The sequence below is a fragment of the Aquarana catesbeiana genome, linkage group LG01 (genome assembly GCF_042186555.1).
Source record: "Aquarana catesbeiana isolate 2022-GZ linkage group LG01, ASM4218655v1, whole genome shotgun sequence".
Classification (NCBI taxonomy): Eukaryota; Metazoa; Chordata; class Amphibia; order Anura; family Ranidae; genus Aquarana; species Aquarana catesbeiana.
Genome location: NC_133324.1, coordinates 104,377,923 through 104,403,694, shown reverse-complemented (window position 1 = coordinate 104,403,694; position 25,772 = coordinate 104,377,923). Strand labels below are relative to the sequence as shown.

The window sequence follows — 25,772 nt, the reverse complement described above, 5'->3', positions numbered from 1 at the left end:
TTGCCCCTTCACATATCGCCCCCACACAGCATTGCCCCCATTCCTCCCGCTCCCCATCCTTCACAGTTCCATGTACATTCTTCCCTTCACTCTCCTACCTTTCACAGAGCGGAGAGCAGGAGGCGGGACAATCCTAAACTGAAGGCACAGCAGCACTGGGCGGGGCGTGGGAGCTGCCGCGTTAACTGTTCATATTAGTGAACTGGTGATTGGCTGCTAGGACCGTAGCAGCCAATCACCTGCCGTTTAGCATGACAGGCAGCTACCTCTCTCCACGCAGTGCTGATCCCGCCCCCAGTCCAGAATTGTCCCGCCTCCCGCCGTCCGCTCCTCTCTACTCTAATGACAGTGGAGGAGGCTGGGAACAAAAGCAGCGACTAAATGGCGTGATCGCGGCGGTCCGGAAAGAGCAGCAGCTCGGGCCGGACGCAGACCGCGGGCCGCCATTTAGTGATGCCCGACATAAAGGGACACTTTTTGGTTGCTATGGACAATCTCCAGTTTCCAGGCAGAAAGAACAGTATATATTATATAAAACTGCATGCAGGGCATGGGCCAAAGCACTGGGGACAAAAAGGATGTGAAATAATTCCATACAGTACTGTAATCTGTAAGATCACAGTACTGTATGTGTTATGATTTTTACAATTTTTTGAATTTGCTGCCAGGCTCCGCCCCCGTGCGTCGCGCCACTCGCAGGGAACGGAGCCTGGCACAGAAAGGCTTCGGAGGAGACACAGCCCACGGACACTGCGGGGGACATCGCAGGATCCTGCGGACAAGGTAAGTAAAGCTGCACCAGGATCCTGCAATGTAATCCCGAGTGGGGCTCGGGGTTACCACTAATGGGACTGAAATTTAACCCCGAGCCACACTCGGGATTGCCGTCAGGGAGGCTACTTCCAAGCATCAACTACCCTTTCAGTTAAGTAATAATGCCTAAGATTAGCTTAGACCTTTCCTCTAGTTAGTTTGAGGTCATGTCCCCATGTTGATTTTGGTTTCATATTGAAAATACTGCCCTCTTGAACCTTATTAACCCCCTTGATGTATTTAAAGGTTTCAATCATGTCTCCCTTTCTCCTCTTTCCTCCAGACTGTACATATTAACCACTTGCCCACTGGGCACTTGAACGCCTTCCTAACCAAACCAATTTTCAGCTTTCAGTGCTCTCACACTTTGAAGGACAATTACTCATTAGTCATGCAACATTTTACCCATATGAAAATTGTGTCCCTTTTTTTTCACACAAATAGAGCTTTCTTTTGGTGGTATTTGATCACCACTGTGTTTTTTGCTTTTTGTGCTATAAATGAAAAAAAGCCTGAAAATAAATTTATTTTTCTTCATTTAGGTTATAAAATTTTGCAAATTAGTAAATTTTCCTCATAAATTTTGGACAAAATTTATACGGCTACATATCTTTAGTAAAAATAACCAAAATAAGTGTATATTATTTGGTCTTTGTGAAAGTTAGAGTCTACAAACTATGGTTCCAATCTCTGAAAATTGATCACACCTGATGTACTGATGGCCTATCATTTCTTGAGACACTTGCAAGCCAGGAAAGTACAAATACCCCCCAAATTACCCCTTTTTGGAAAGTAGAAATACCAAGGTATTTAGTATGAGGCATGGTGAGTTTTTTGACCTTGCAATTTTTTTTCCCACACTTCTTTGCAAAATTAACCACTTGCTGACCAGCCACGCAGTTTTACTGCGGCAGAATGGCACGGCTGGGCGAAACGACATTATGTTGCGTCCCTTTTCCCTGTGGCCACTAGGGCCGCGCTTGTTGCTCGCCCCCCTAGCCGATGCGAGCCGCCGGGCTCCCGCAAATGCTCGTGACACCGAGAACTGGAAACTGTGTTGTAAACACACAGATCCCGGTTCTCTGAGGGGAGAAGAGACAGATCGTGTGTTCATACAAAGTATGGACAGCGATCTGTCATCTCCCCTACACAGTCCCACCCCCTCTTCAGTTAGAACACACACTAGGGAACACATTTAACCCCTTGATTGCCCCCTAGTGTTAATCCCTTCCCTGCCAGTGACATTTTTACAGTAATCAGTGCATAATTATAGCACTGATCGCTGTATAAATGCCAATGGTCCCAAAAAATGTGTCAAAAGTGTCCATCATAATGTCACAGTCACGATAAAAATCGCAGATCGCCGTCATTACTAATAATAAAAATGCTATAAATCTATCCCCTATTTTGTAGACGCTATAACTTTTGCGCAAACCAATCAATATACGCTTATTGCGTTTTTTTTTTTTTTTTTTTACCAAAAATATGTAGAAGAATACACATCGGCCTAAACTGAGAAAAAATTAGCTTTTTTTAAAAAAATTGGGATGTTTATTATAGCAAAACGTACAAAATATTGTGTTTTCTTTTCAAAATTGTCGCTTTTTTTTGTTTATAGCGCAAAAAATAAAAACCGCAGAGATGATCAAATACCACCAAAAGAAAGCTCTATTTGTGGGGAAAAAAAACGACATCAATTTTGTTTGGGTGCAACATCGCACGACCGCGCAATTATCAGTTAAAGCGATGCAGTGCCGAATCGCAAAAAAAATGGCTTGGTCATTCAGCAGATGTGGCACAGATGAGAACTGATGTGGCATGGATGAGCGCTGATGTGGCATGGTAGTGGCACAGATAGGCATGAATGAGCCATGGATGGGCATGGTTGAGCCAGGCTGAGCATGGATGGGCAAAGATCAGCGCTGTGGGCATTTCAGATCCAGCCCACATCGCCGCTACACCGGCTCCTTCCTCCCTATCGCACGCATGCTCCAGTCTGTTGACAACTGATCACTCCGTTGTTGGATAGGGCAATCACGCGGTAAAGGGCCACTGCCATTGGCCCTTTACCCTGTTCCATGATGCGCCCGACGGTCATGGATATTTCCCAGGGGTGCGCGATTCTGAGAGGACGTTCTAGTACTCCCTCCCGTTATTTGGCTATGGCCCAGTGGGCAACTGGTTAAGTTCCTGAAGTCGCTCCTGATATGTTTGATCCCCAGACCTTTCACCATTTTCGTTATGGTCTCTGGACTCGTTCTATCCTATCAATATCTTTTTGCAAATGAGGTCTCCAGAACTGGGCACAGTATTCTAAATGAGGTCTCACTAAAGATCTATATAAGGGAATAAAAACCACCTTCCTCCTACCGGTGATCCCTCTAGCAATGCATCCTAGAATTCTGTTTCAATTTCTATTCTGTTCCAACTGCCTGGTCAGTTTGATGAGTTTGCAATCATCTGAAATAAGTACCCCCAAATCTTTTTCATCTGTAGTGCTGGCTAACACTGTATATTGTATTCTGTCGAGGGATTCTTTTTCCCTAGGTGCATTGTTTTACATTAGAAATATTGAACTGCCATTTAAATGAACCATCATTAATGGAATCAATATGCTTCCCCAATGTGTTATTGTTAGTGCAATTTATTTCTGAGAAGACTGAACAGAAGTAATTGTTTAAATGGTTTTCTACATCCTTGTCTCCCTCAACTTCTATGTTGTGCCCAGTTTTCATTTTAGTGATCCCATTGCATTTTTTTCTCCTATCACTGATATACCTAAAAAGGTTGTATCTCCTTTCTTAATAGACTTAGCCATTTCTTCCTCTTTCTGTGCTTTGGTAGCACTGATAATGCGTTTGGCCTCCTATTGTCTAGTTTTATACTCTTCTGTCAGCTACACATTTTGATTCCTTGAATCTTCAATATGCTGATTTTTTTTTCCTCCTTTACTATCCCACTTAACTATTTAGTGAGCCATGTTTTTTTTCTTCAGTTTTATTCCAACTAACTTACCTGCCTGGGTTGGGCCTTTTTACTAACTGTTTTAGAGTTTCCCATTCAGCATCCTTGCTTCTGCTTGTAATAGCAGTTTGAGAACTCCAGTTAATGTCAGGCATGTTGAAGTCACCCATAATCAAAACCTCTTCTTTCATTAGCATTTAAGTTATCTTGTCTGTCAATCAACAACTTATGATCTTTAGTCTGTCCTGGGGTTCTGTATACTACACCAATTGTAAGGGAAGATCCCTCTCTGGTTGGAAGACAGGCCCAGAGGGTATCAATTATTTAATTTGTTTTTTGAATTAATGTTAGCGTTATGCTATTTTTGACATATATGGCAACTCCACCTCCCCCCTTTCCTACTCTGTTCTTCCTGTACAGTGTATACCCTGGTATAGTTATTTCCCAGTTATTTGAATTATTGAACCTTGTCTCTGTAATTGCAACAAGATCCAAGTTGTCCCTAGACATAAGAGCTGTCTGCTCACAAAGCTACTTGCCTAAACTACGAGCATTAGTGCACATGACAAACACTATCTACGAGCATTAGTGCACATGACAAACACTATCTACTGCTTTAATTATACCAAAAAACTTTAACTGAAGTGACCACCCCATCAGCCAAGACCTTAGCAACACAAAACCTTACATTTGTTTCAACCCTCTGGCAACAGAAATGCTCATCAATTATATCTCTGCCCCCATTTCCATACTAAGAAGCTCAGTGCTGTTGTGTGAGGGATGCAGACCATCTCTTGAACAGCTCAATGTCAGACCACCTAATCATCCTCACTAAAATATCCAAAACCTTCAGCTTTGCACCAATCCTTTAACCAAACATTGAACTCTGCTATACAAAGTACTTTCTCTTGTTGTGCATTATGCACAGACGAGACCTCTGAAAATGTAACGGTACACCCTAAGGCCCCTTTCACACTGTCGGACCGTTCAGGTCCGCCTGTCAGTTTTGTTGGGCGCTCCATATTAGTCTGATGAAAACGGACATGCTGTTCATTTTCGTCCAATCTCTCCATAGCAACCAGTGGCGCTCGACAAGCCCCTCAACAGAGAGATCTCCCACTGAGCTGGCGGACTCCGTGGCAGCAGATCCGCCTCGTGGGAATGAAGCCTAACTGTTGAAGATCCTGGCCTAAATTCTGAAAACCCTTCTGTACAGAACCCACATCATTCTGGGACAAATCATTTGTGCCAATGTGCTCATCAACATTGCTCTCTTCACTAGCTTTTTTGACAGTTTTTAAAATGCGCTTTTTATCTTTGCTAACAGTAGCAACAGGCAAACGTCTTACCTTCTTTTGACACTTCCACATTATTACCTAAAGACACACCTCTTACAATTGAATCACCAACAAGAAGATGGCTGTTCCTTTTAGGAGCCTTGTCCACAACACTTGTCTGGTTTGCCATTTAGCTTCAACTATGTAGTGCAAGGGCCTGCCTGATTGCATGCAAATTGAATTGTTTGAGTTTGACCTCATATTATATGGTTTTGGTAAATCTAAAGGAAAATTTTACAAGAAAATTACATAATGTATGGCCAGCCTTCATATGGTGCCAAGGACATTGCCTGCAGTTGACAAATAATACAAAGTGAAATATATGTGTGTATATACAGAGTTTAAAATTTCTTTCACAAGTTTAAACTGAATGTTTTACATATTTAAGTAGGTAATGTAGCTGTATAAGAAGAAGAGTGTTCTTGAATCAAGGTGGTAAAGAGGGATTAATAATTGTGGCACCTGGGTTAGTGGCGCTTAAGGACAGGTATCACTGATATTGTGCCTCAAAGTTAAAGGTCTATCCAGAAGAGAGCGGTAAAAGATCCAAAGTTATGAGTCTTTTCAGTGGTGGTCCAATAGTTTTTCCACCTTTTTGATTTAGGCAAGGAAAGTATCCTGTGGTTGATTTAAGGGCAGTTGAAGCTGTTTGTAAAAAGGCTGAGGAATTTTTGTAGGTATTGTCAGTAAGTTGAATTGGGGTATGATGTCCATTTTATCTGTCGCCCACAAATGCCTCAACAGGTAGGATTTTAGAAGAGGGCAGTTTGTACAAAATACATTTTTAATTCTATTAAACTAATAAAGAATAGCAAATGCACAAAGGCTAAACTTTTTGTGTGCCACCCCCAGACATGTTGAGGGCTGTCCTTGAGGACCCCTATATTTACTATGTTGACTGCTTTGACTGTTTAATTCATTAACTGTTTTAAAGACTACATATTCAAGTTTAGATGCAATGATGACTGCTTTGTGGGCAGCTCAGCTGTGTTTCTGTTTCATGCATTTGTCAAATAAAAGTCAGTTACTTTCCGGCAAACACCTTTCATGACCATACTGTCTCCTTTGATTGATTCCTAAATTTGTTGATGCTGGTATTTGTAGTTGCATGTTTGTATAATTCTCCACTGCGTGCCTTTTATTCTTCCACATATTTTGCAGAAGTTATTTCTGTTGGCATTGAACATAGACTCACTAATTTTTAATGAAGTTTCTAAATAAACATATGTTTCCTTTATTGCTGCTTAAACATGTCCCGGCCAGTGATATATACTGCACATTAAAGTGTCAAAATATTTTTTGCATACTTGTGGCTATTTTGGTAGGAGTGTGGAAAACTAATATTCCTTAAGAAAATACCCTTCCACAAAAGAATTTGCAAACTAAACTGTGTTCAGGCAATACTTCTTTGCTGGTATGTTAAGAATTGATAGATTAACATACACAAAGTTTCAGGTTGATACACAATATTCTTGAAATCCTAAACAGTTGTTTAACTGGAAATGCAGAAATGCATGTTCTTCTAGTATTGAGATTGAAGAAATTGTGAATGAATGATGATTGACCCTAATTGCATGTTCAGAAACAAAGAGTAACCAAATTATTTTAGAAAGGCTCTGCTATGAAGTATACTGTAAGGTGTGTGTGGCAGGCCCCGGATCATACAGTTCAGCAAAAACATTTAAGGCCAGGTTCACATATCTCTGGCCGCGGTTCCCAGCATGGGGTTCAGTGCATCCCTGTTCACCGGTTCAGGTGCGATTCAGGTCCGAATTTTTGACTGAATTCGCACCTGAACCGGACCCAAAGATGCACAGGACCCTTCTGCAATCTGGAGCACGGCCCCCCTGGACCTGTGTGAACCAGCTCCATTGAGAGCTGGTCATACTCACCTGTCATGCGAATTGGATGTGAGGAGACCCACATTAGCATTTAAGTGAACCCAGCCTAAAGATTTATGCCCCCAAATTGGTTTATTTATTTATTTATGGCCCCCACCAAAGTTGACTCTGGAAACTGCTGTAAGATATAGAAAAAAGTCCACCAAATATATAAAGCGTTCTTTAGCTGACAAAAGTCATTCAGAAAAGCATTTTTAAAAACCTGCAATAATGTCTTTAACGTCTTGCCGGCAGCTTAACACTTATGTGCGGCAGCAAAATGGTGGGCTTTAATACCCACATGCCGCACAGACAATATGTGTCATGGACAGTGGAGGTTTCTGTGCTGAGAGCGCACTCACTGCACACTCCCAGCACAGGGACTGCGCTGTTAAAGACAGCTTTCGGTCCACACTAATGATCGATAGCCAGTGGGATGGACTCCCGATCATGTGACCACTGTAATAGTCACAGTGGTCGCATGATCGGCAATCCTTTCCACGCTCTGGGCATACAGACCCCATTAAAGGGGTACTGGGGCTGAGCGGGAAAGGGGTTAAATACCGAGTTGCCACACAGGCTTACAATGGAAATGCCGTCTCTATAGGCTGAGGAGTAAATACTTAAGTTATACTACAGGGCTGGTGGTCACCAGTAGTCCAGAGAGTGATTAGGAGTCAAGACCTCCTAATCATCCTCATCTGTTCACCCTACTACCTCAGCTTGTTCAAGGTTACTAAACTGTTCATCTGTGGTTGATAATCCACTGCTAATTTCATATCAGTCTTGTATATGCCACGAAGGGCTTATACTATAGGGTCTATTTCAAAATGCTTTCACACAACTATTACCATTTTTTTTTCTAATTGGATTCAATTGAAAAGATGTGTGAATACTGGGTGAATGTTGTGGGAATTTTGTGTGAAAACATTTATAAATAGCTACTGTGATTGAACTGTCCAGCACCCACCTTGGGTGCTTTCATCAAGATATAGCTTCCTCCAGTTCGGAACCAGGACCCAGGTATTATATCTGAGCACCCAAGACTAGGCACTAGGCCACACTAGCTAGGATGCAAACTGGAACTCTTTATTGTGCGGAAATGTCTCTGAGAATTAGAACTGTTGAAATAATAAACTGGCAGTAAACTGATTCTTATTGTAGAAATAAGCATTACCCTCGAGTATTGGTTTATTATGCTGTGCCAGACTGCCAGTGATAGTGCCTGTGCTGTGTGTTTGTAGCTGCTGCAATGTTTTGTTGTGTTCTTAAAACCCCAAAAACTCTTTGCATGATGATTTCAGTGCTGCCATGCAGTGCACATTTACATGAACTTTAACAGTTCAAGAAACTGAACAGAAGTTCTGTTCAGTTTCTTGAACTGTTAAAGTTCATGTAAATGTGCACTGCATGGTAGCATCATCATGCAAAGAGTTTTTAGGGTTTTTTATTTTAACGTTCCACTTCTGTCCAAAAAAGCAATATTCTTGTAACAAAATTTGCTTAAATAAAGACATTGTATAACGACTAAATCTTTGTCTGTACTGCGTGTTCAAACCTTAATACCATAAATAATAACATATTAGATTTTTCACTCCAGGAGTATATAATGAGTTTGGAAATTGTAGAAAAATGTTTAAATATTGCATTACAATGTAACTAAACCCATTTGATTTTAGATGACTAAAATGTACTGGAGAGTGTAGTCGACTAAAATGTAATGGAGATTTTTGTCGACGAAATACGACTAAAACAACTACAGATGACAAACTAAAATGGCATTTTAGTCAAAAGACTAAAACTAAATCGAAATTTGCTGTCAAAATTAACACTGATGGCAACAAACTACCGTACCTAAAATTATTCTTAGGCAGCTTTTTAAAAGCCTTTACAGGTTATCCGTTTAGAGTTGAACACGAATGATGGCCCTAGAATTATTGCTCTCAATCTCCCATTCATTCATATGGATCTACATGCACATTTGCACAGGGGGTACTTTAAATATGTGTATAATATTTTATCTAAATGTATTTTTTGTTAAACACTTTTTTTTTTATTTTTGCATTTAACTTTATAGCTCTCACAAGGAGTGAACAATAACCCTTGTAATAGCTGTGGGCAGTGACAGGTATTCTTCATGGTCTATTAGACCCATGATATCTCCCATGCCCTCCAAGGCAGCTAATCAAGTTGAGAACTGTTTGATCAGGTGCTTTCCTGGCTGCACTGACAAGGGAGACACAGGGAAACCAAAAGAGACGAAATCTTTGTTGCTTCTGACTTCATTTGTCAGAGGAGATGGGGGAACAGATATTTCTCCATCTCCTCTGTGGAAAGCCAACCTGACTACTTAGAGGTCCTGGGCTCCCTAGTGCTACAGGAGAGCCTAGGAATGGCAGTGATGGGAGGGGGCCCCCTTCCCAACTTTGTAAAAGTGATAGGGCTGCCTATAACTGCTTGCAGGCCAGGATTTGTATATATTGTACAGTGTGTGTGTTTGTGTGTGTGTATATGTGTGTGTATATATATATATATATATATATATATATATATTAAAGCATGCAGGATAACGCAAATGAATAGGAGTGAAACCTCCTTAAAGTGGGTTGGTTAATTTACAAGTCTTCAGTAATTCCTGATATGTTAGTAAAAGTATTCTTCTTCACCCTAAATCTGACATTTTTGGGGCTTCAGACTGTTTGAACATAATATTTCTGGGACTTCATGCATAGGAAACGTCATCAGGATGACTTCCTAATGACGCCTTTCTGGTAAAAATGCATTGAGGTCTATAGCAGCAGCGCAACTTCTGGGTCTTGCTGACATCACGTCTGGCTTAGGTGGAACACATGCGGGTTCGTTTGTACGAACGGTGAGGAATGTGATTAACATCTAAGCGATTGAACAGTGGGTGCAGTTTCATGGCACAAATTTATGTGAGTGGACTTGCATACGTATTAAAAAGAGATTACAATAAAAAAAACTTATAGTATAATTATTGCGCTATTGCTTTTAACTTTTTGGATTTTCTTGTTGGTGGAACTGGATGAGAGAGACAGAGGTGAACGCTGGGCACATACAGCTTTTGTAACTTTAAAGAATTGTAAGTGTCCTGGTGGCCCAAAAGCTTCTGGTGAGTGGTCCCCCTTACACTAGGTGGTGGATCACATATTATAAGGAGAGCACTAAATGAAAAGAGCATGTAGCACAAGCGCACATGTGGTGACGGGAAGAGTTTGAATAGAAGAATAATTCCTGTTCGCACTTTTTTTGACTTTTTTGAAAAAAAAGTTGTGTTTTTACAATCACGGACTTTCATTTGTTGTTAAGTTGAATGCACTGATTGTTTGCACTGCAGTTAGTGGTTGACTAATTATTTGTAAATTGGGATTTGTATATTTCACACAGATTATTCAAGCTAGCACCTCAACACAGGGTATACAAAGTTTTTTGGTGGCATCCACCACAAAATTGATGGCAGCTGCTTAATTACTAGCAAAAATATATTATTTAGAGGCGCCATTTTTCCTCCTCATTCATATATAGGAAAAGTCACGTTTGAGTTGAGGGAGGGACATAAATGCATCAACGTAAACACAAACCGTAAAAGCGCGGGGGTCTGTGGTCCAAAAACCTACTTTGTTTAAGTCTTGCTGCTGGAATCTAGAAATTATGTCTGATGTGCTTTAACATGCAGGTGTGCACCCAAAACTGATTTTATTCAATTGTGCATTCATCAGTAGTGCAACATATTTCATAATCAATTGAGAAAAAAACTACCGTATATTTAATAATAAGCAAAAGCTTTTTAAAACAATCATTTCTTAGAAGGGGGCTGTACCGCTTCAGTCATTGATTCATATGACATTTGATTTTATGACATTTTATTGACAGGGAGATCTGAAAAACAAGATTAGACATTGTTTTTGTGGATATGTCATGACTTTAGAATATGTCTTGCCCACTCAGATATATATGGAAAATGTAAAGCAGACACACCTGAAAAATGCACGATACTGTAACTTTGCACAAATGTTACTTCGTTGAGCCCTTTTGTATTTTTGGATAGGTGCGCTGTCTCTTTCTGTGATGGGAGTTGTCATGCTGTCCATTCTTGTTATTTTGTGTTGCCTTGGGTGCATTTTCTTCTTTGGAGTCATTTCTAAGCATGATGGTTTTAGATGTTTTGTAGGGTTTTTTTTTTTTTTTTCCAATCCATGCAGACAACTGATATGCATAACTGATAGTGGAAACTACTCACTCTTTTATGCTCAAATCTTCATATTACCACCTTAAAGTGAACTTGTGATTTGTCCATACAGGGAATTTTAACAGGTTCACTTAACTTCCCCCTCCCCAGCAGCACATACTTGCTCTTCTTTCAGCCTCGTATTGCCACTAGAAGTAAAGAGAAATAACTGATACTTCTGGGTATGCAGAAAGATGCGATTTATTTCCTGCAGTGACTCCATGCTGATGATTGGCCCAGCACCATTCCATGGAAACTGGGGGAGTACTTATCCTTGTCTAAATTTCAAATACATTTGTTATTATAGTTACAATTGGCCCACTTACTAAAAACAGTGCACTCCCTGTGTGGCTGATATTAAGAAATATGAAAGTAGTCCTAACTGTGAACCATGGTTATGTAGTGCTTATCGGCACAACTGCCTATTTAATAGCCTCTACCAGGGGTGCATCTAACAAGACAAAAGAATTAGCGTGACTGGTAGACAGTTGACGCCCTATTACAGGGAGTACACTAACAAGGTCCCTTCCTTAATGATAGAATCGCCAGCTGTTCTTTTAATGATTGAAAAACATTTGAAATTACATTAACGTATTAAAACTTAGTTTTGAGCCCCAGGGAAATTTGAAAAACTACCCTTGCAGTGGTGCTTCCGCCCCCTAGGGCACCCAAAAAAAGCCATTTTACCTACTCCCTCGCTTTCTTGCCAGCCAATGATCTGCTCTTTGCACTGACACTCTGGGTTGTGGGTGGGCACTGAGCGACCTTACAATGCAGGACTGCGTGCCCCGAATCGTACTTGATATTAAAGTAGAATTCCAGGATAACCTTGATGGATTTACTCCCTCCTAACACACATGCACATAGGTGGGAGGGAGGAAGTTGCACATAGATGACGAAATGTGTTGGGAGGGGCTTCCGATGGCATCACTTTTGCTTCATTGAAATGCATGCTGGAGGACACACTGGCGGTTTCAGTTTCTATTTTGAGATCCCAATTCTTTTAAATAAATGTAAGTGCATTGCTATTTTAAAAGTGGGTTTAATAAATTTACTGCACCACGAGAGGCGCTCCCATTTCTTTTGATGATCCTGGTGCTACTGTTGGAGGATCTTAAAGGGACAGTGAAGTATTGATAATACAAGTGGGGGACCCAACACACGATACACCAGCTGAATAAGCGCAGTTTGACTTTCTTGTTTATGCAAGGTTAATCATCCGTTGAGTTTGGTGTGTGGATTGAGGGTACAGTGGAGTGGAAGAAACATTCTATTTTCAGAGCATGTAATTTGGATTCAAATTGACACAGAGCACTTATGTCTCATTGACTTATTTTGAATAGCATATAAAACTATTTTGTGTGCACTTTTGGATATATGGTTATAAGTTGAATATTTAACTCGTTACAGATTGATTGGTAGGGCTGTCTTACTTGGGTAGAGATTTATTTTTTTCTTTGTGGTGATGATGCTCTGGAGCAGGGAAAAATTTAGGGAATGTGATATTTCAGTTAACTTTCGTGCTCTGTTTGGTGTAAGTTATATTATAGAAAGATAAAATGAAAATAGACTACACTTCAGAAACCACGTGTTTGGTTTGTGTTTAATTTTTATGCTGTACAGTGCATCAATTTTTCCTGGATTACATTTTTTTTTTTTTTTTTTTTTAGATCAAGAAGTATTTTGAACTTGAGCCACTGGCACGAGGAAAAAGATGGATTCTACAGCCAACCTCACTGGACAACATGGAAGCTGTAAAGGACAGCTTTTCAATGCTAATAAACCTTTTAGATGATCGAGAACTTGAGCCTGTACAGTTGTGAAAAATCCTGAATGAAGCAGGCATCTTCAATGTTTCACCTGGGAACATTTTTACTTCCCAGGCACATCATACATGGACAGCAGCATTGTGTCTGGGTCACAGAGGGTCTGCATTGTTTGCTGCCTTATATCTACATCAAATTGCTCTTTTTTTATATTTGTTTTGTGGATAGTATCTTTTTAGTAGCCATCTACCCAAGTATTGGTTAAGTAGGCCAGGACTGGTACTTTAAATAATTCATAAAAATAGGCTGGATAACTGAAAACGGGATCAATCCATATCGTCTAGAACAACTATATGAGCAACATTGGCTACGAACGATGTTCATCAATTCAACCACCTATAGAATATTTATATTGATATTACAACTCATCTTTTCATGCAAAACATGTCTTTAGTATTGTAGCCTTAAGTTTCTGTGCACCCAAAACTTGTATTTCAGTTATGGACTGATGCTGATGGATGTACAATGAACCTATTGAAAGAAATAGAAACTTTTTTTCTTCCTGTCTACCCAGCTCTCCAAGGGAATGTATAGTATTTTTTTTCCACATGTTTTTATTTTTAGAAAAATAACCTGTGTGTGTGTACATATATACATACATGCGTGCACACACACACATACATATGTTTTTTGTATGATAAATATTGCATAGCAATATTTTGAGTTTAGCTGGTGAAGCTATAGGTCTCACGTTCAGCATTGTGTCATTTCTCATACGATGCTGAAAGAAGTTGGTTGTTTATGAAACCGCAGGAGTGGCTCTTCCCTTATTAGGGTGCATTTGCACCTGACAATGCATCTGCCTCTGATTAGATGCAAGAACCCCAGGGATGTTACCTGCGATAGGAAGCCCCACTAAAAGTATTGAGAGGCTCCTGGCTCCCACAGCTAATCGCGAACACATGCAAGTGATTGGCCATGGATTCAGGCAGTCTGCATCCAAGGCCAATCACTCGTTTGTGATCGCTGCATAAGCGGAGTCAGGGTGCTTTTGCAGGTTTAAATGCACCCTTAGACAGCTCAGTGGGATGTATAAATTGGAGAAAGGGAATTGCAAAGCAAATGGTATCTGCTGAGCTATCTTTAGGTACCTACATATTGCTTCGGAAATCTTTTCGAGAGAGAGAGTATATGTGAGTTTATATATGTACAGTGTATATATAGTGTTTATATACAGTATCTCACAAAAGGTGAGTACCCCTCACATTTTTGTAAATATTTTATTATATCTTTTCATGTGACAACACTGAAGAAATGACACTTTGCTACAATGTAAAGTAGTGAGTGTACAGCTTGTATAATAGTGTAAATTTGCTGTCCCCTCAAAATAACTCAACACGCAGCCATTAATGTCTAAACCGCTGGCAACAAAAATGAGTACACCCCTAAGTGAAATTGGGCCCAAAGTGTCAATATTTTGTGTGGCCACCATTATTTTCCATCACTGCCATAAAAATCCTCTTGGGCATGGAGTTCACCATAGCTTCACAGGTTGCCACTGGAGTCTTCTTCCACTCCTCCATGGCGACATCACAGAGCAGGTGGATGTTCGAGACCTTGCGCTCCTCCACTTTCCTTTTAAGGATGCCCCAAAGATGCTGAATAGGGTTTAGGTCTGGAGACATGCTTGGCCAGTCCATCACCTTTACCCTCAGCTTCTTTAGCAAGGCAGTGGTCATCTTGGAGGTGTGTTTGGGGTCATTATCATGTTGGAATACTGCCCTGTGGCCCAGTCTCCAAAGGGAGGGGATCATGCTCTGCTCCAGTATGTCACAGTACATGTTGGCATTCATGGTTCCCTCAATAAACTGCCCCCCCCCCCCCCCCCCAACCCCTTCAACCTCTACAGTAATTCTGGCAGCACTGTTACGTCTATTTCCCAAAGACAACCTCTGGAAATAACGCTGAGCATGTGCACTCAACTTCTTTGGTCGACCATGGCAAGGCCTGTTCTGAGTGGAACCTGTCCTGTTAAACCGCTGTATGGTCTTGGCGACTGTGCTGCAGCTCCATTTCAGGGTCTTAGCAATCTTCTTATACCCTAGGCCATCTTTATGTAGAGTTACAAATCTTTTTTTTTTTTTTTCAGATCCTCACAGAATTCTTTGCCATGAGGTGCCATGTTGAACTTTCAGTGACCAGTATGAGAGAGTGAGAGCGATAACACCAAATTGAACACACCTGCTCTCCATTCACACCTAAGACCTTGTAATACTAACGGGTCACATGACACCAGGAAGGGAAAATGGATAAATGAGACCATTTTCACTTAGGGGTGTACTCACTTTTGTTGCCAGCGGTTTAGACAATTTAATGGCTGTGTGTTGAGTTATTTTGAGGGAACAGCAAATTTACACTGCTATACAAGCTGTACACTCACTACTTTACATTGTAGCAAAGTTCCATTTCTTCAGTGTTGTCATATGAAAAGATATAATAAATATTTACACAAAATGTGAGGGGTGTACTCACTTTTGTGAGATACTGTATATATAAAATATGAATGCGTGCATGTATTTTACACACATAGAGAGAGATACAAAGCAACAGTTTTAAAATGTATGATCCTTAAAAGAATGTATCTAAAATAAAACTGGTTTAAACAGATTATGCTTTCCCTAAAACAACTGATTGTGGAAGAAGCCCTGGAAAACTTGGGAAACGGCTGCTTTCGGATAATATGGTGACAGGTTGTGTTCTCTGCCAAGTTACAGGATCAGAGGTCAAAGTAGTGGAGCCTTCCCTTCAGCGGATGTCACATTACCGAATAACCCAAACCCATACCCAAACATTTAATCACATGATTGGACACTGAGGGATCCTGGAATGTGGTTTCACCAGTAAAGACGAACACGGACAGTGAGCAATCCTGGAGTAGGGGTTTTCCAGTAAAGGTTGTCAGGGCTCCCATTTATGCATTTAAAAGAGCAGGGTGGGAAGGGAAGCTTAGTTCCTATTTTTGACAATAGGTCTGCTTTAATCATCCACTAACCTCTTATCTCAGGAGAAAACTCACGCCATCTTCTACAGTCCTTATAATTTAACATACATTTTAAAATTCAGTAGAGTCTTGCATAACTACCACCCAACAATAGGTGGAGTTGGGGAATGAGGTGTGGAGATATCGTTGGAGACATTGTTCGCAAAATATATATACGAGAAGATGCCGAAATCGGTTTTGGGTGAATCTGCCTAAAGAAATGTTTTTACCATCCAGTTTGTGGTTTCTGTTACTTCCAGTTTGTGTCTTGAAGCACATGCATGTCACCTTGTTATGTGGTGCACTTGGTAGAACAGCTGTCTTTGTTCTGTTCTTCAGTTTATAGCTTTGAGTGATACGATTTTGAAAAACTCATCATTATGGCTTCCAAACGGAAGTAATCTGCAGCTGATTTCAGAAAATTCTTTGGGTTTTAATACCCATTTAAGGTTTTGCTGTTTTGTAGAATGCATATTGGATATGGAGACCAATATGTCAGAATTCCATGAATGTTAATAGCTTAGAGTATAATTCAAGTTGTATATATAGTGATCTATAGATTTCTGCCAATTAATATGTACGGTGTATAGATCAGTAACCAATGTGTTTTTTTTTTTTTTTTGTTTGTTTTTTTTACATTTATTAGCCTTCGTTAAAATGAAACTCCAGCCCAAACCTTTTTTTCATTGAATAGAAGTGAGAAGGCTTTGATAATTCATCAGTTTCTAATCAGTGACCACGTTCTCACTGGGCAGAAAGTGAGGAAATCTCTATCCGAAAATAAAGTGCGGAGATTCCAGGTTTACTACACTATGCAAAAAAAAAACTTGAAACAATGTAGTTCACTGCAACAATAACTTCGTTAAAAATACACAGCATTACTAGGATGCCTACACAGTGTTTTGGTGTAGGTCTTTTTCTTCCTTGCTCCTGTAGAAGCTGGCATCACCTTTAAAAAGGATGTAAACTCATTCTGTAAACTTATACCTACAGGTAAGCCTATAATAAGGCTTACTTGTAGGTACTATGAATATCTCCTAAACCTGCACCGTTTAGAGATATTCACACTTCATGCAGCTGGTGATGTCACCAGCTCCATGCTCTCTGAAGGGACGGTATACCCGTGCCATCCCTTCACAGCTCTGTGCTGCGGACCGTGACTCCCATGCGTGGGAGTGATGTCATCGTGACGCAGGCAATCAGATGGGCGGAGGCCGCAAACCCATAAGGGAAGACCGGGCGGAGATGGAAGCGTCTGTCAGAGCTCACAGCGCAGCAGTGCAGGGCTTTGTTTTAAGGTAAGTATTATGCCTTTACTTTGCAGGGGTTAAAAAAAAAAAAAAAAGAAAATTTGGCACAGTTTACTTCCTCTTTAGGGATTTCTGCAATTTACATCCCATAGCCCAACTTCCACCCTCAAGAGATGGCATGAATAAATATAACACATGTGCAGTCCAAGAGAGCCAAGCTTTGCCTTTGCATTGGTGCTGTGATAGGTTGCCAATGCCATAGCTCATTCCTGTGGCAATTTATAAAAATCAGAGGACTTAAGCGGAAGTTGAAGGCTAACTCCATCTTTTACACCATTTTATACCTGTATTTAGGGTTTAATTTGCTTTAATCACTACTGTGTCCTGTTTAGTGAGATTTTTCACCGGCTCTTGTTCCAATGACCCAAAAAAAAAAAAAGTTTTTGGCTAGAGTTCCAGTTCAAGCTACAGTAGTGTTTCTTTTTAATAGGCATATCAAAGTTTGTATTGCCATAAAGCAATGGAAATAGCATATACTTCGGGCTCTATTTAGAGCAGGGAGCGTATGTCTGGAAAAAATACCAGTAATAAAGAAAAATGTATTTAGTACATCTCTGCAATACATGCACGTTTCCTGCATTTTGTCTCCTAAAAAAATGAGGCAGGTACAGAAAAGTGCCTGTTGGTTTTGCCTGAGATCCAATGTGCTCCTTACTACGTGTAATAAGATGACAATTCTTCATCTGCCACACCAAAATCCCAAGCAGTTTTGTCAACCATGAGTACTATTCTGTGGATTGTAGAAAAACGTCCCCTAATGCTTTTGCGATTAGGAAAGGGGAAAGTGTTCTAAAGTCATAAGAAAACTGGATTGGCGAAAACACTGTTTGGAATTTTAGAAAGCAAAGGCGATGTGCCGCCAGCTCAGAAGATCAAGTATAGTATTAATAAAACATGGTGAGTGTACATGTATTTAAAAAATTGCCTTACTTGTTAAGTTGTAGACAGCCAGTGAAGATAGGATTGACCTACATTCTTGTTCTGGGTCAGTAAAACAACATTTGACAAATGAAAAGCCTAAACCTTGGCAGTTGCAGCAGCCATATTCCTACCTTAAAGGGGTTCCCTTCCTCTCATCTCCGCAGTAAAATACTACTGAGCAGTGTTCCTCCTTTACGTGAAAAGTCAAACAAATTAAATACATGCACAGTTTTATAAAAAAAAAAAAAAAACAAATGCAGGCATGTGACCCGTGGCAGCCAAAGCTGAGGTTCTACCTGACATTTTTAGGGTAACAGAACATAAATGGTGGATAATGAGTTGTTGCTACTTCTTGGTTCTTCCTGGTGTTTTATTGTTTTATCCATATGTTAATGTAGACTTTTCTTTTAAATTTGCAGAAAACATAGTGCTTTAAACTTACAATACTTGTTCTAGATGAACGTGGATGTATTAGTGAAGGTTGTTGCCTTTTCTTAAAGTATATAGATATAATTTTATTTTAAACACAGCCATTTTCTTTCTTTATGCTATATAGATGTAAATACAGTTTCACATTATGATATAGGAATATGTTATTGTAGCTTTTTTTTTTTCATATTCTTGTGATTTATTTTTTATATATATGATTTATGGCAGTAAGAAACAAAGATAAAAAAAAATAGTGTTTTATAGTCATTTTTACAATATATTTGTAACCTGCTGCTCCTCCATTAAACACTAATTCACACTTTGTTTGGAAAATAAGAATATATAATAAAATTAAACGAGCGATATGCTGTATAGTAAACCACAAGGGAAAGGAACTTTGTGAGCCAATTATAAATAAGTCATATCTGTCCTTTGTATAATTGCAGTAAGATATTTGATTATTCTGTAAAGTTAAAGGAGATTTCCACTGATTCATTAGTATCCACTTATGCAAACCTTTTATAAACACCCAGTAATAGAATGTGATGGAACACACACACTGCCTCAAAGGGTATCTAAACCCAGAAAACATATAAATATAATATATTCTAGCTGACCAGTCCTTAGCCTGAAAATGAATGGCTTTCAGCAACTACAGAAGATACCCGTTGATCTTGCCAGAAATCCAGTGTCCTTGTCACTTCTTATGAGCTACAGAAAACACAAACATTATTTTCTCCCACTGTTGTGGCGTGGTGGTGCAGGCTTTTCATTGTTAAGAGGTGCTGAGAAGGTTATATATCGGGGTTGATTTACGAAAGGCAAATGGGCTGTGCAGTTTGCAAAATCAAATTGCACTCTGCAGGTGCAGTTGCTCCAGAGCTTCATAAATTAAGCTTGACTTTGCAAAGAATACCCAATCATCTGCAAGGAAAATAAAAAAATGTTTGCTTACACATGATTGGATGATGGAATCAGCAGAGCTTCTGCTCATTTATTAAGCTCTGGAGCAACTGGACTTGCAGAGTGCCCAGTCTATTTGCCTTTAAAAAATCAAGCTCATTGTCTACCAGCTGTTAGAAACCTCTACCACCAAGGAATCATTTAATCTATCTGTAGTTTTTTTTTTTTTTTTTTTTTTCTTGTGTAACTTAAAGAATAAAGCCACCCATTGCAGTGCATGTAGGATTAGTCATCTTCTACTGAAGGACATGCACTGGGTTGTGTTTGTAGCAATCTTTAATTAATTTGATTGATTACACAATCTCACTTATGCGCAGTTAATCCCCCCCCCTTTTTTTCTGTGTTTGTAGCAGCCTTGGCTGGCTCCTTGCTGCTGGGATATACTTGACTGTGGCTCTTTTATGCTTTTAAAAGAATTTACTATAAAAATCAATTAGCCAGAACAGTTAAAACTTCCGTTCATTAACACTTTGGGCAATCTTTGTGGTGATAACCGATGCCACATTTTATAGTTGTGATATTGCATGGGGCAGTAGGGTCCTGTTATGGAAAAGTGTTAAATACCTGTACCTGTTCAGGTCTGGCCGGCTTCCTCTTCCCAATGCTCCGGCAGTTACAGATCCTCTGATGTCCAATGCCGAGGACATTACTCTGCAATGGACGTAATGACTCTAAGGGACAGTCCACTGCTGAAACCGTGCAGATTGCCAGCTGCTGGAGGAGTATATAATCCGTAAGTAATACTGCTTTCTGCAGCCTTCTAGACCAGTAGATCTTCACTCCTGTCCTCAGGACCCACTAACAGGCCAGATTTTAGGTATTACCTTGGGGAGATGCAGACTATAATACTGCAATCACTGAGCAGCAAATGATATCACCGGTGATGTATTTCAGTTATCTTGCAAACCTGGCCTGTTAGTGGGTCCTGAGGACTGGAGTTGAGAACCACTGACCTAAATGACCATGTAACCTTTGCAGTTGACAAAATTTTTCAGTTTCCTGGAGGTGGGCTTTAAAAGTACATACCAGCACCGTCACCATTGAATCAATTGCATAGATAGATACACTGCTGGAGTCTTCAGCCTCTGACACTTCCATGTGTGTCAAATACCTGTGTTTATCCACTGTGTGCTGAGGTTCCACCTGCCAGTCTGTAACTGGTGTATTTCTTCAGAGTTGTAGGGACAAAATGACATAGCAGCTGGTGGATGGAACCACAACAAGGAGACTCAGGCAGCCAACACACCCAAGTGTCAACATTCCAATGGCAGGTATAGCTCCTGAAAAAAAATAATCTTGGATTCATCAGCAGTGCTACTGATCTGTTATTTTTTTAAAAACATTGGTTTGTCATGCAGCTACCACATGCTACTATCATGATGCTTTAGCTGTAATAAAGGTTCACTACTCTGAGGTGCCCTGCTCAGCTTTCAGCTGATATATCCCATATTGTGAAGAACGTAGATCTTTTTACGTTCAGTATTCACAATGCCTGTATTGTTATATCATGGACCAGCAGTTTGCCATTATAGTGACCTGAGGTATCCCATAGTCTTCCGCTGAGGGCTGTCTCCCATATAGTGAATGTTTTTAAAGATGTCCTGTATTTTGGCCAGGTTATTGTACACCTTTGCTTTTGAAAAGCCCGACAACTGGTAGATCTCTGCTTAGGACTGGTAATTGTTCTGGATAATGCTTCAAACACCTGTTAAAAGTGTATTTACCCCCCCTAGATAATTTATTGTATATTTCAGCTTACCAGTCCATAGAAGGGGCTGGTTACATTAGTTGTGTTTTTGTTTTTTTGTTTTTTTTTGCTTTTTTAGGCCAAGTACATTTTCTGCAAATAGACTTAAAATCTCAAATAAGGTTATATGTTTTCTGGGAACATGCCCATTTTTCCATTGCTTTGTATTATATTTGGTAGCAGGTTCTGTTGCCCTGAACCATTTTTATTCCTGTTAATTCTCTGTTGCAATATGGTAATTTTATGTAAAATATTTTATTTCCTTTGTGTCTGTAAGATTCCCTGTTATTTTAAACAAATGCTTTATTATAAAAGGTGTTTATTAAAAAAACAATGTTCTCAAATTTGCCAACTATCTTTTGTGAACTACAAACCCTCCCATGTAATGGAGAAGAAGAGCCGCAGATGTGTTTTTAGTCCAAATCAGGAGTTAGGAGTCTAGGGTGACAACACTGTTCCTCCATAGTTGCAGTACAGTGAATGAGCCTGGTTCCCTAATGACAAGAAGTGTTACTGGCAGGATCTCCAGGTAAAAATAAAGAAAATTAAACTAGTTTTTCACTTCTAACGATTGGTAAGCTATAATATATTACTTTTTGTTTGGGTTTAGATACACATAGGGTTAGTGTCTGGCTAATTTGGGGTAAGTTAGAGATGCTTTAATCACACATTTTTGGTGCTGGAAGCCCAGTGCTGAGAAGTGAGGTGCCAAACTGCTGGCACCTAAAACTACTATGCCTGAATAAAACGGGTATTACTTAAGGGCTAGTGCCACTTTCCTGGGAAAAAAAAAAACATGGCAAATTAAAAAATGAATATAACATATACAGTATCATCTGAGGCTGTTCACTTCACTGGGTATAGGAAAGGGTTTACATCCACTTTAAGATAAAAGAACTTTCAGTGTGCGCCTCCCCCCCCCCCCCAATACTTACCCAAGCACGATCTCAATCCAGTGATGTGCATGGGACCCGAGGCTCTCCTGGGTCTCTCCCCTCTGATTGGTTAAGATGCCAGAGCCATTGGCTCCTGCTACTGTCAATCACAGCCAAGGGAGCGGTGGCGGGGCTGAGCTATGCTCTCTGCGTCGTATGGACACAGAGAGCCAGCTCGGGAACGAGCACGCAAAAGTGCCCCCACAGTAAGCGGCTTGCTATGGGGGCACTATGCAAGAGGGGGGGCCCAGAGCCTGGCGGCATACCCAAGCAGAGGAGGATCAGGGCTGCGCTGTGCAAAACCACTGCACAGAGCAGATAAGTGTGGCATGTTTGTTGTTGTTTTTTTTAAATACTTTTTTTTTCCTTTTACAATCATTTTAATTACTTCTAAAGGGATGCAGACACTACAACTTTACTCATTAGAACACTACAGGTGCAAAATCTGGTTATATCAAGCACAGATACTCCCATTCAAGTATTTCAAAGGACAACTCTGCACAAAGTTTGTTAAAATCCTGGCGATGTACATAGGTCACCTAGAGTGGTTCTCAACTCCTGTCCTCAGGACCCACTAACAGGCCAGGTTTGCAAGATAACTGAAATACATCACAGGGGATATCATTGGCTGCTCAGTGATTGCAGTATTCTAGTCTGCATCTCCCCTAGTTAGTACTTAAAATCTGACCTGTTAGTGGGTCCTGAGGACAGGAGTTGAGAACCAATTGCCTAGAGGGATATTTTTTTTACCCCTCAACAAACGTGAAGTTACTTTTTAAGGATATATAAATACTCTTTTTTTTTTTTTTTTTTTTTTTTTTTTTGTCTGGTGTTTTTTAATTTTTGCAAATGTTTTTCTTTTTTTTATTCTTTTAACTGTGAAATTTTTAACTGTTTCAGTACTTTATAATGTAAGTAGCACAAAGCTTATGTTCGCTGACGATTACCGAAAACCCAATAAATTTTTTCTTTTGCATGTTCATCACATTATTACATTGTTAATGAGCAGGAAATCCTTTTACATGCAAGATCATCACACAAAGAATAATCTTTTTAGAACATTGTTTGATATTGCTTATCCATCTGTGAAATTGCTTTCTGCTTGTGTTGTGTGTTTTTTCGTGTCTACTGTGAGCTCCTCCATTTTCTGAGCCCTGTGACTGCCTGTGATACTGTATTTTAGTGGTCACAGGAAAAAAAAAACTATCTGTCAGCCTTGAACAGCAGCTGCACATGACAAGCTTCTGTCTGACGCCTTGTGCTTTCAAACTGTCAGCACACTGCTGTCTACATCTCCCAGATCTAAGCTTTTCGTTTTGCCATCTCCCCTCTGGTACATGATCACACGCTGTTGCCTACATCTCTAGATCCAGGGACATGTTTTTGAAAGTTGTTGTTGATATGTGTCGCGTCCTTTGATGCTACATATCGTGCCATGTTTTAGGATGTAGGTGAACCCAACCTGTAATGTTATTCTTGTAGCACAGTGCATTTCATTGTATTTATAGAAGTGAACAATTTTTTTGTAACCTGTTAGGGAGATCCTCTCTTTTTTTTTTGTAATGACCGTTTATATTACAAAGGTTTGTACGTATCTTTGCTATAGTTGAGAGTAATAATAATGTTTGTTCATTATGGACTGTATTATCCTAACTTGGTAGTAAATTTACTGTACCTGAATAACAACAAACCTGTACTGTGTGGATAGTGCCACGGACAAGAGAAATCTTGTATGTATAATTCTAAGCGATTTCCAATGTATGAAAATAAATATGAATGTAACATCCACATCTTGGAAATGTTTTGTTCAACTTGATGAAGTTCGACTTGATGCACAACCATAAACAAGCATTGATCGGGGGGGGGGGGGGGGTCACAGGTTACCAAAATCTTCACTTTATATAAAAAAAAAAAAAAAAAAAAAGATGTTCCAGCCAAAACTTTCTTCAAAGCTGAACTCCAGGGAGCTATACACCGATGAAATACAAGGGTTCTTCAAAAAGTTTCCACACTTTTTTTTAACTCTATTAAATGTAAAAAAGTGCAGAAACTTTTTGAAGCCCACTCGTATATACAAGACCTGTTTTACTTGTGAAAAGGCTTCGCATTTCTGTCCATCCAGTCTGAGAGTTACACAGTTCTGATACACAGCGCAAGCGCTGTGAGGTAGAGAGGGGAACCTGACCTTTACTGTATTTTCACTGTTACAGCCCCCCTCCAGCCCTGTAACTAGACAGTGAAAGGAGAAGCAGCAAACTGGTGAGCTACTCTCACTCCTCCCATTAGCATGTTCCTTGCACTGCAGCACAATGTTGCTTCTGTGCTGCCTTTCCTCCCCACCTCAAAGCTCTGCTGTACAGTGCTTTGCAAGAGGTTGATATCAAATATACATGTATATTCATATTACATAAATAATATAGATCTTAATTGCACCGTAAGGGATACATCCTGAATATTCGTAGGCTTGTACCATTAGGTGATTGGACACTGGCAAAGCTTCCAGGGATCCGGCCCCTGGCCACCTCCCCATAACCATACCCCATTCTGTGAGTCATTCTTTTGCCCCTACTCCTTTAGTATTCGACAGGGGAATACCCTCACCCATAGCTATGGTGAAAAGCAGGCTAAAGGGAGCCACAGCAAAAACTCAGCAAGTGTGATGATACTTTCCTTGCCCTGGAACAAAAAGTGATTTTAATACCAGTGTCTGTATTGATATCTAGTTTTATCTCAGGAATGTAGCCAGCAACCTACCTAAGGCGGGTTTTCCTGCAACTATGCAACAATTTCTCAGACAATTATTGGTTTTAATGCATCCATAGCTGCCCAGGGCTCCAAAATGGCAAGCTCCTTCTCCACTACCACCATCTCTACCTGAATCAAATCCAGATATGAGAATCATGGCCAAATACTGGCATTTGCTCAGTATGGATTCCACCCTCAGCCCCTTTGTGCCAGATAAACCAGCCATCACAGTCGTGCCAAATCGGTTGGTGATTAATTGGTACACAGTGAATTCAAGGGCAGCACTAGAAAAGACCCTTGTAAGTATCCTGGCACTTTTTGCTGTGGTGGCTGCAACTGTTGCCAATATATGTGCACCAACAAGACAATTTGCCTAATGGTGCCATTTTTAGGCACAGACATTATGCAAACTGTAAACTATCAGCGTGGTATATCTCCTGACCTGTGAGTGCGGCTCCTTTTATGTGGGTAAAACCATTCAAGATTTGGAAAAGAGCATATCGGCATAACTTGATTATGAAATCGAAGAACTCTGATCTTCCATGGGGCCGCCATGTGATATCTGCACACAGTGGCAGATTTCTCTATATACAGTTTCTTATTCTGGATCGTATCCACCCTTAGGGGGGGAGACTGGAATAAGGAACTGCTCCAGTCAGAATTGCGCTGGATT

General features: G+C 40.1%; 1 protein-coding gene across 3 annotated transcripts in view; it reads left to right on the top strand.

The window, feature by feature from the left end:
• The window catches only part of ARL15 (ARF like GTPase 15), a 463,258-nt gene extending 448,942 nt beyond the window's left edge, over positions 1 to 14,316 (top strand). For all 3 annotated transcript variants that reach the window (XM_073622405.1, XM_073622377.1, XM_073622396.1), the window contains one exon: positions 12,914 to 14,316. In XM_073622405.1, the coding sequence (XP_073478506.1) occupies positions 12,914 to 13,066 (153 nt within the window). In that variant the 3' untranslated portion in view covers positions 13,067 to 14,316. The remainder of the gene's footprint in view (positions 1 to 12,913) is intronic.
• Positions 14,317 to 25,772: the final 11,456 nt, after the last annotated feature.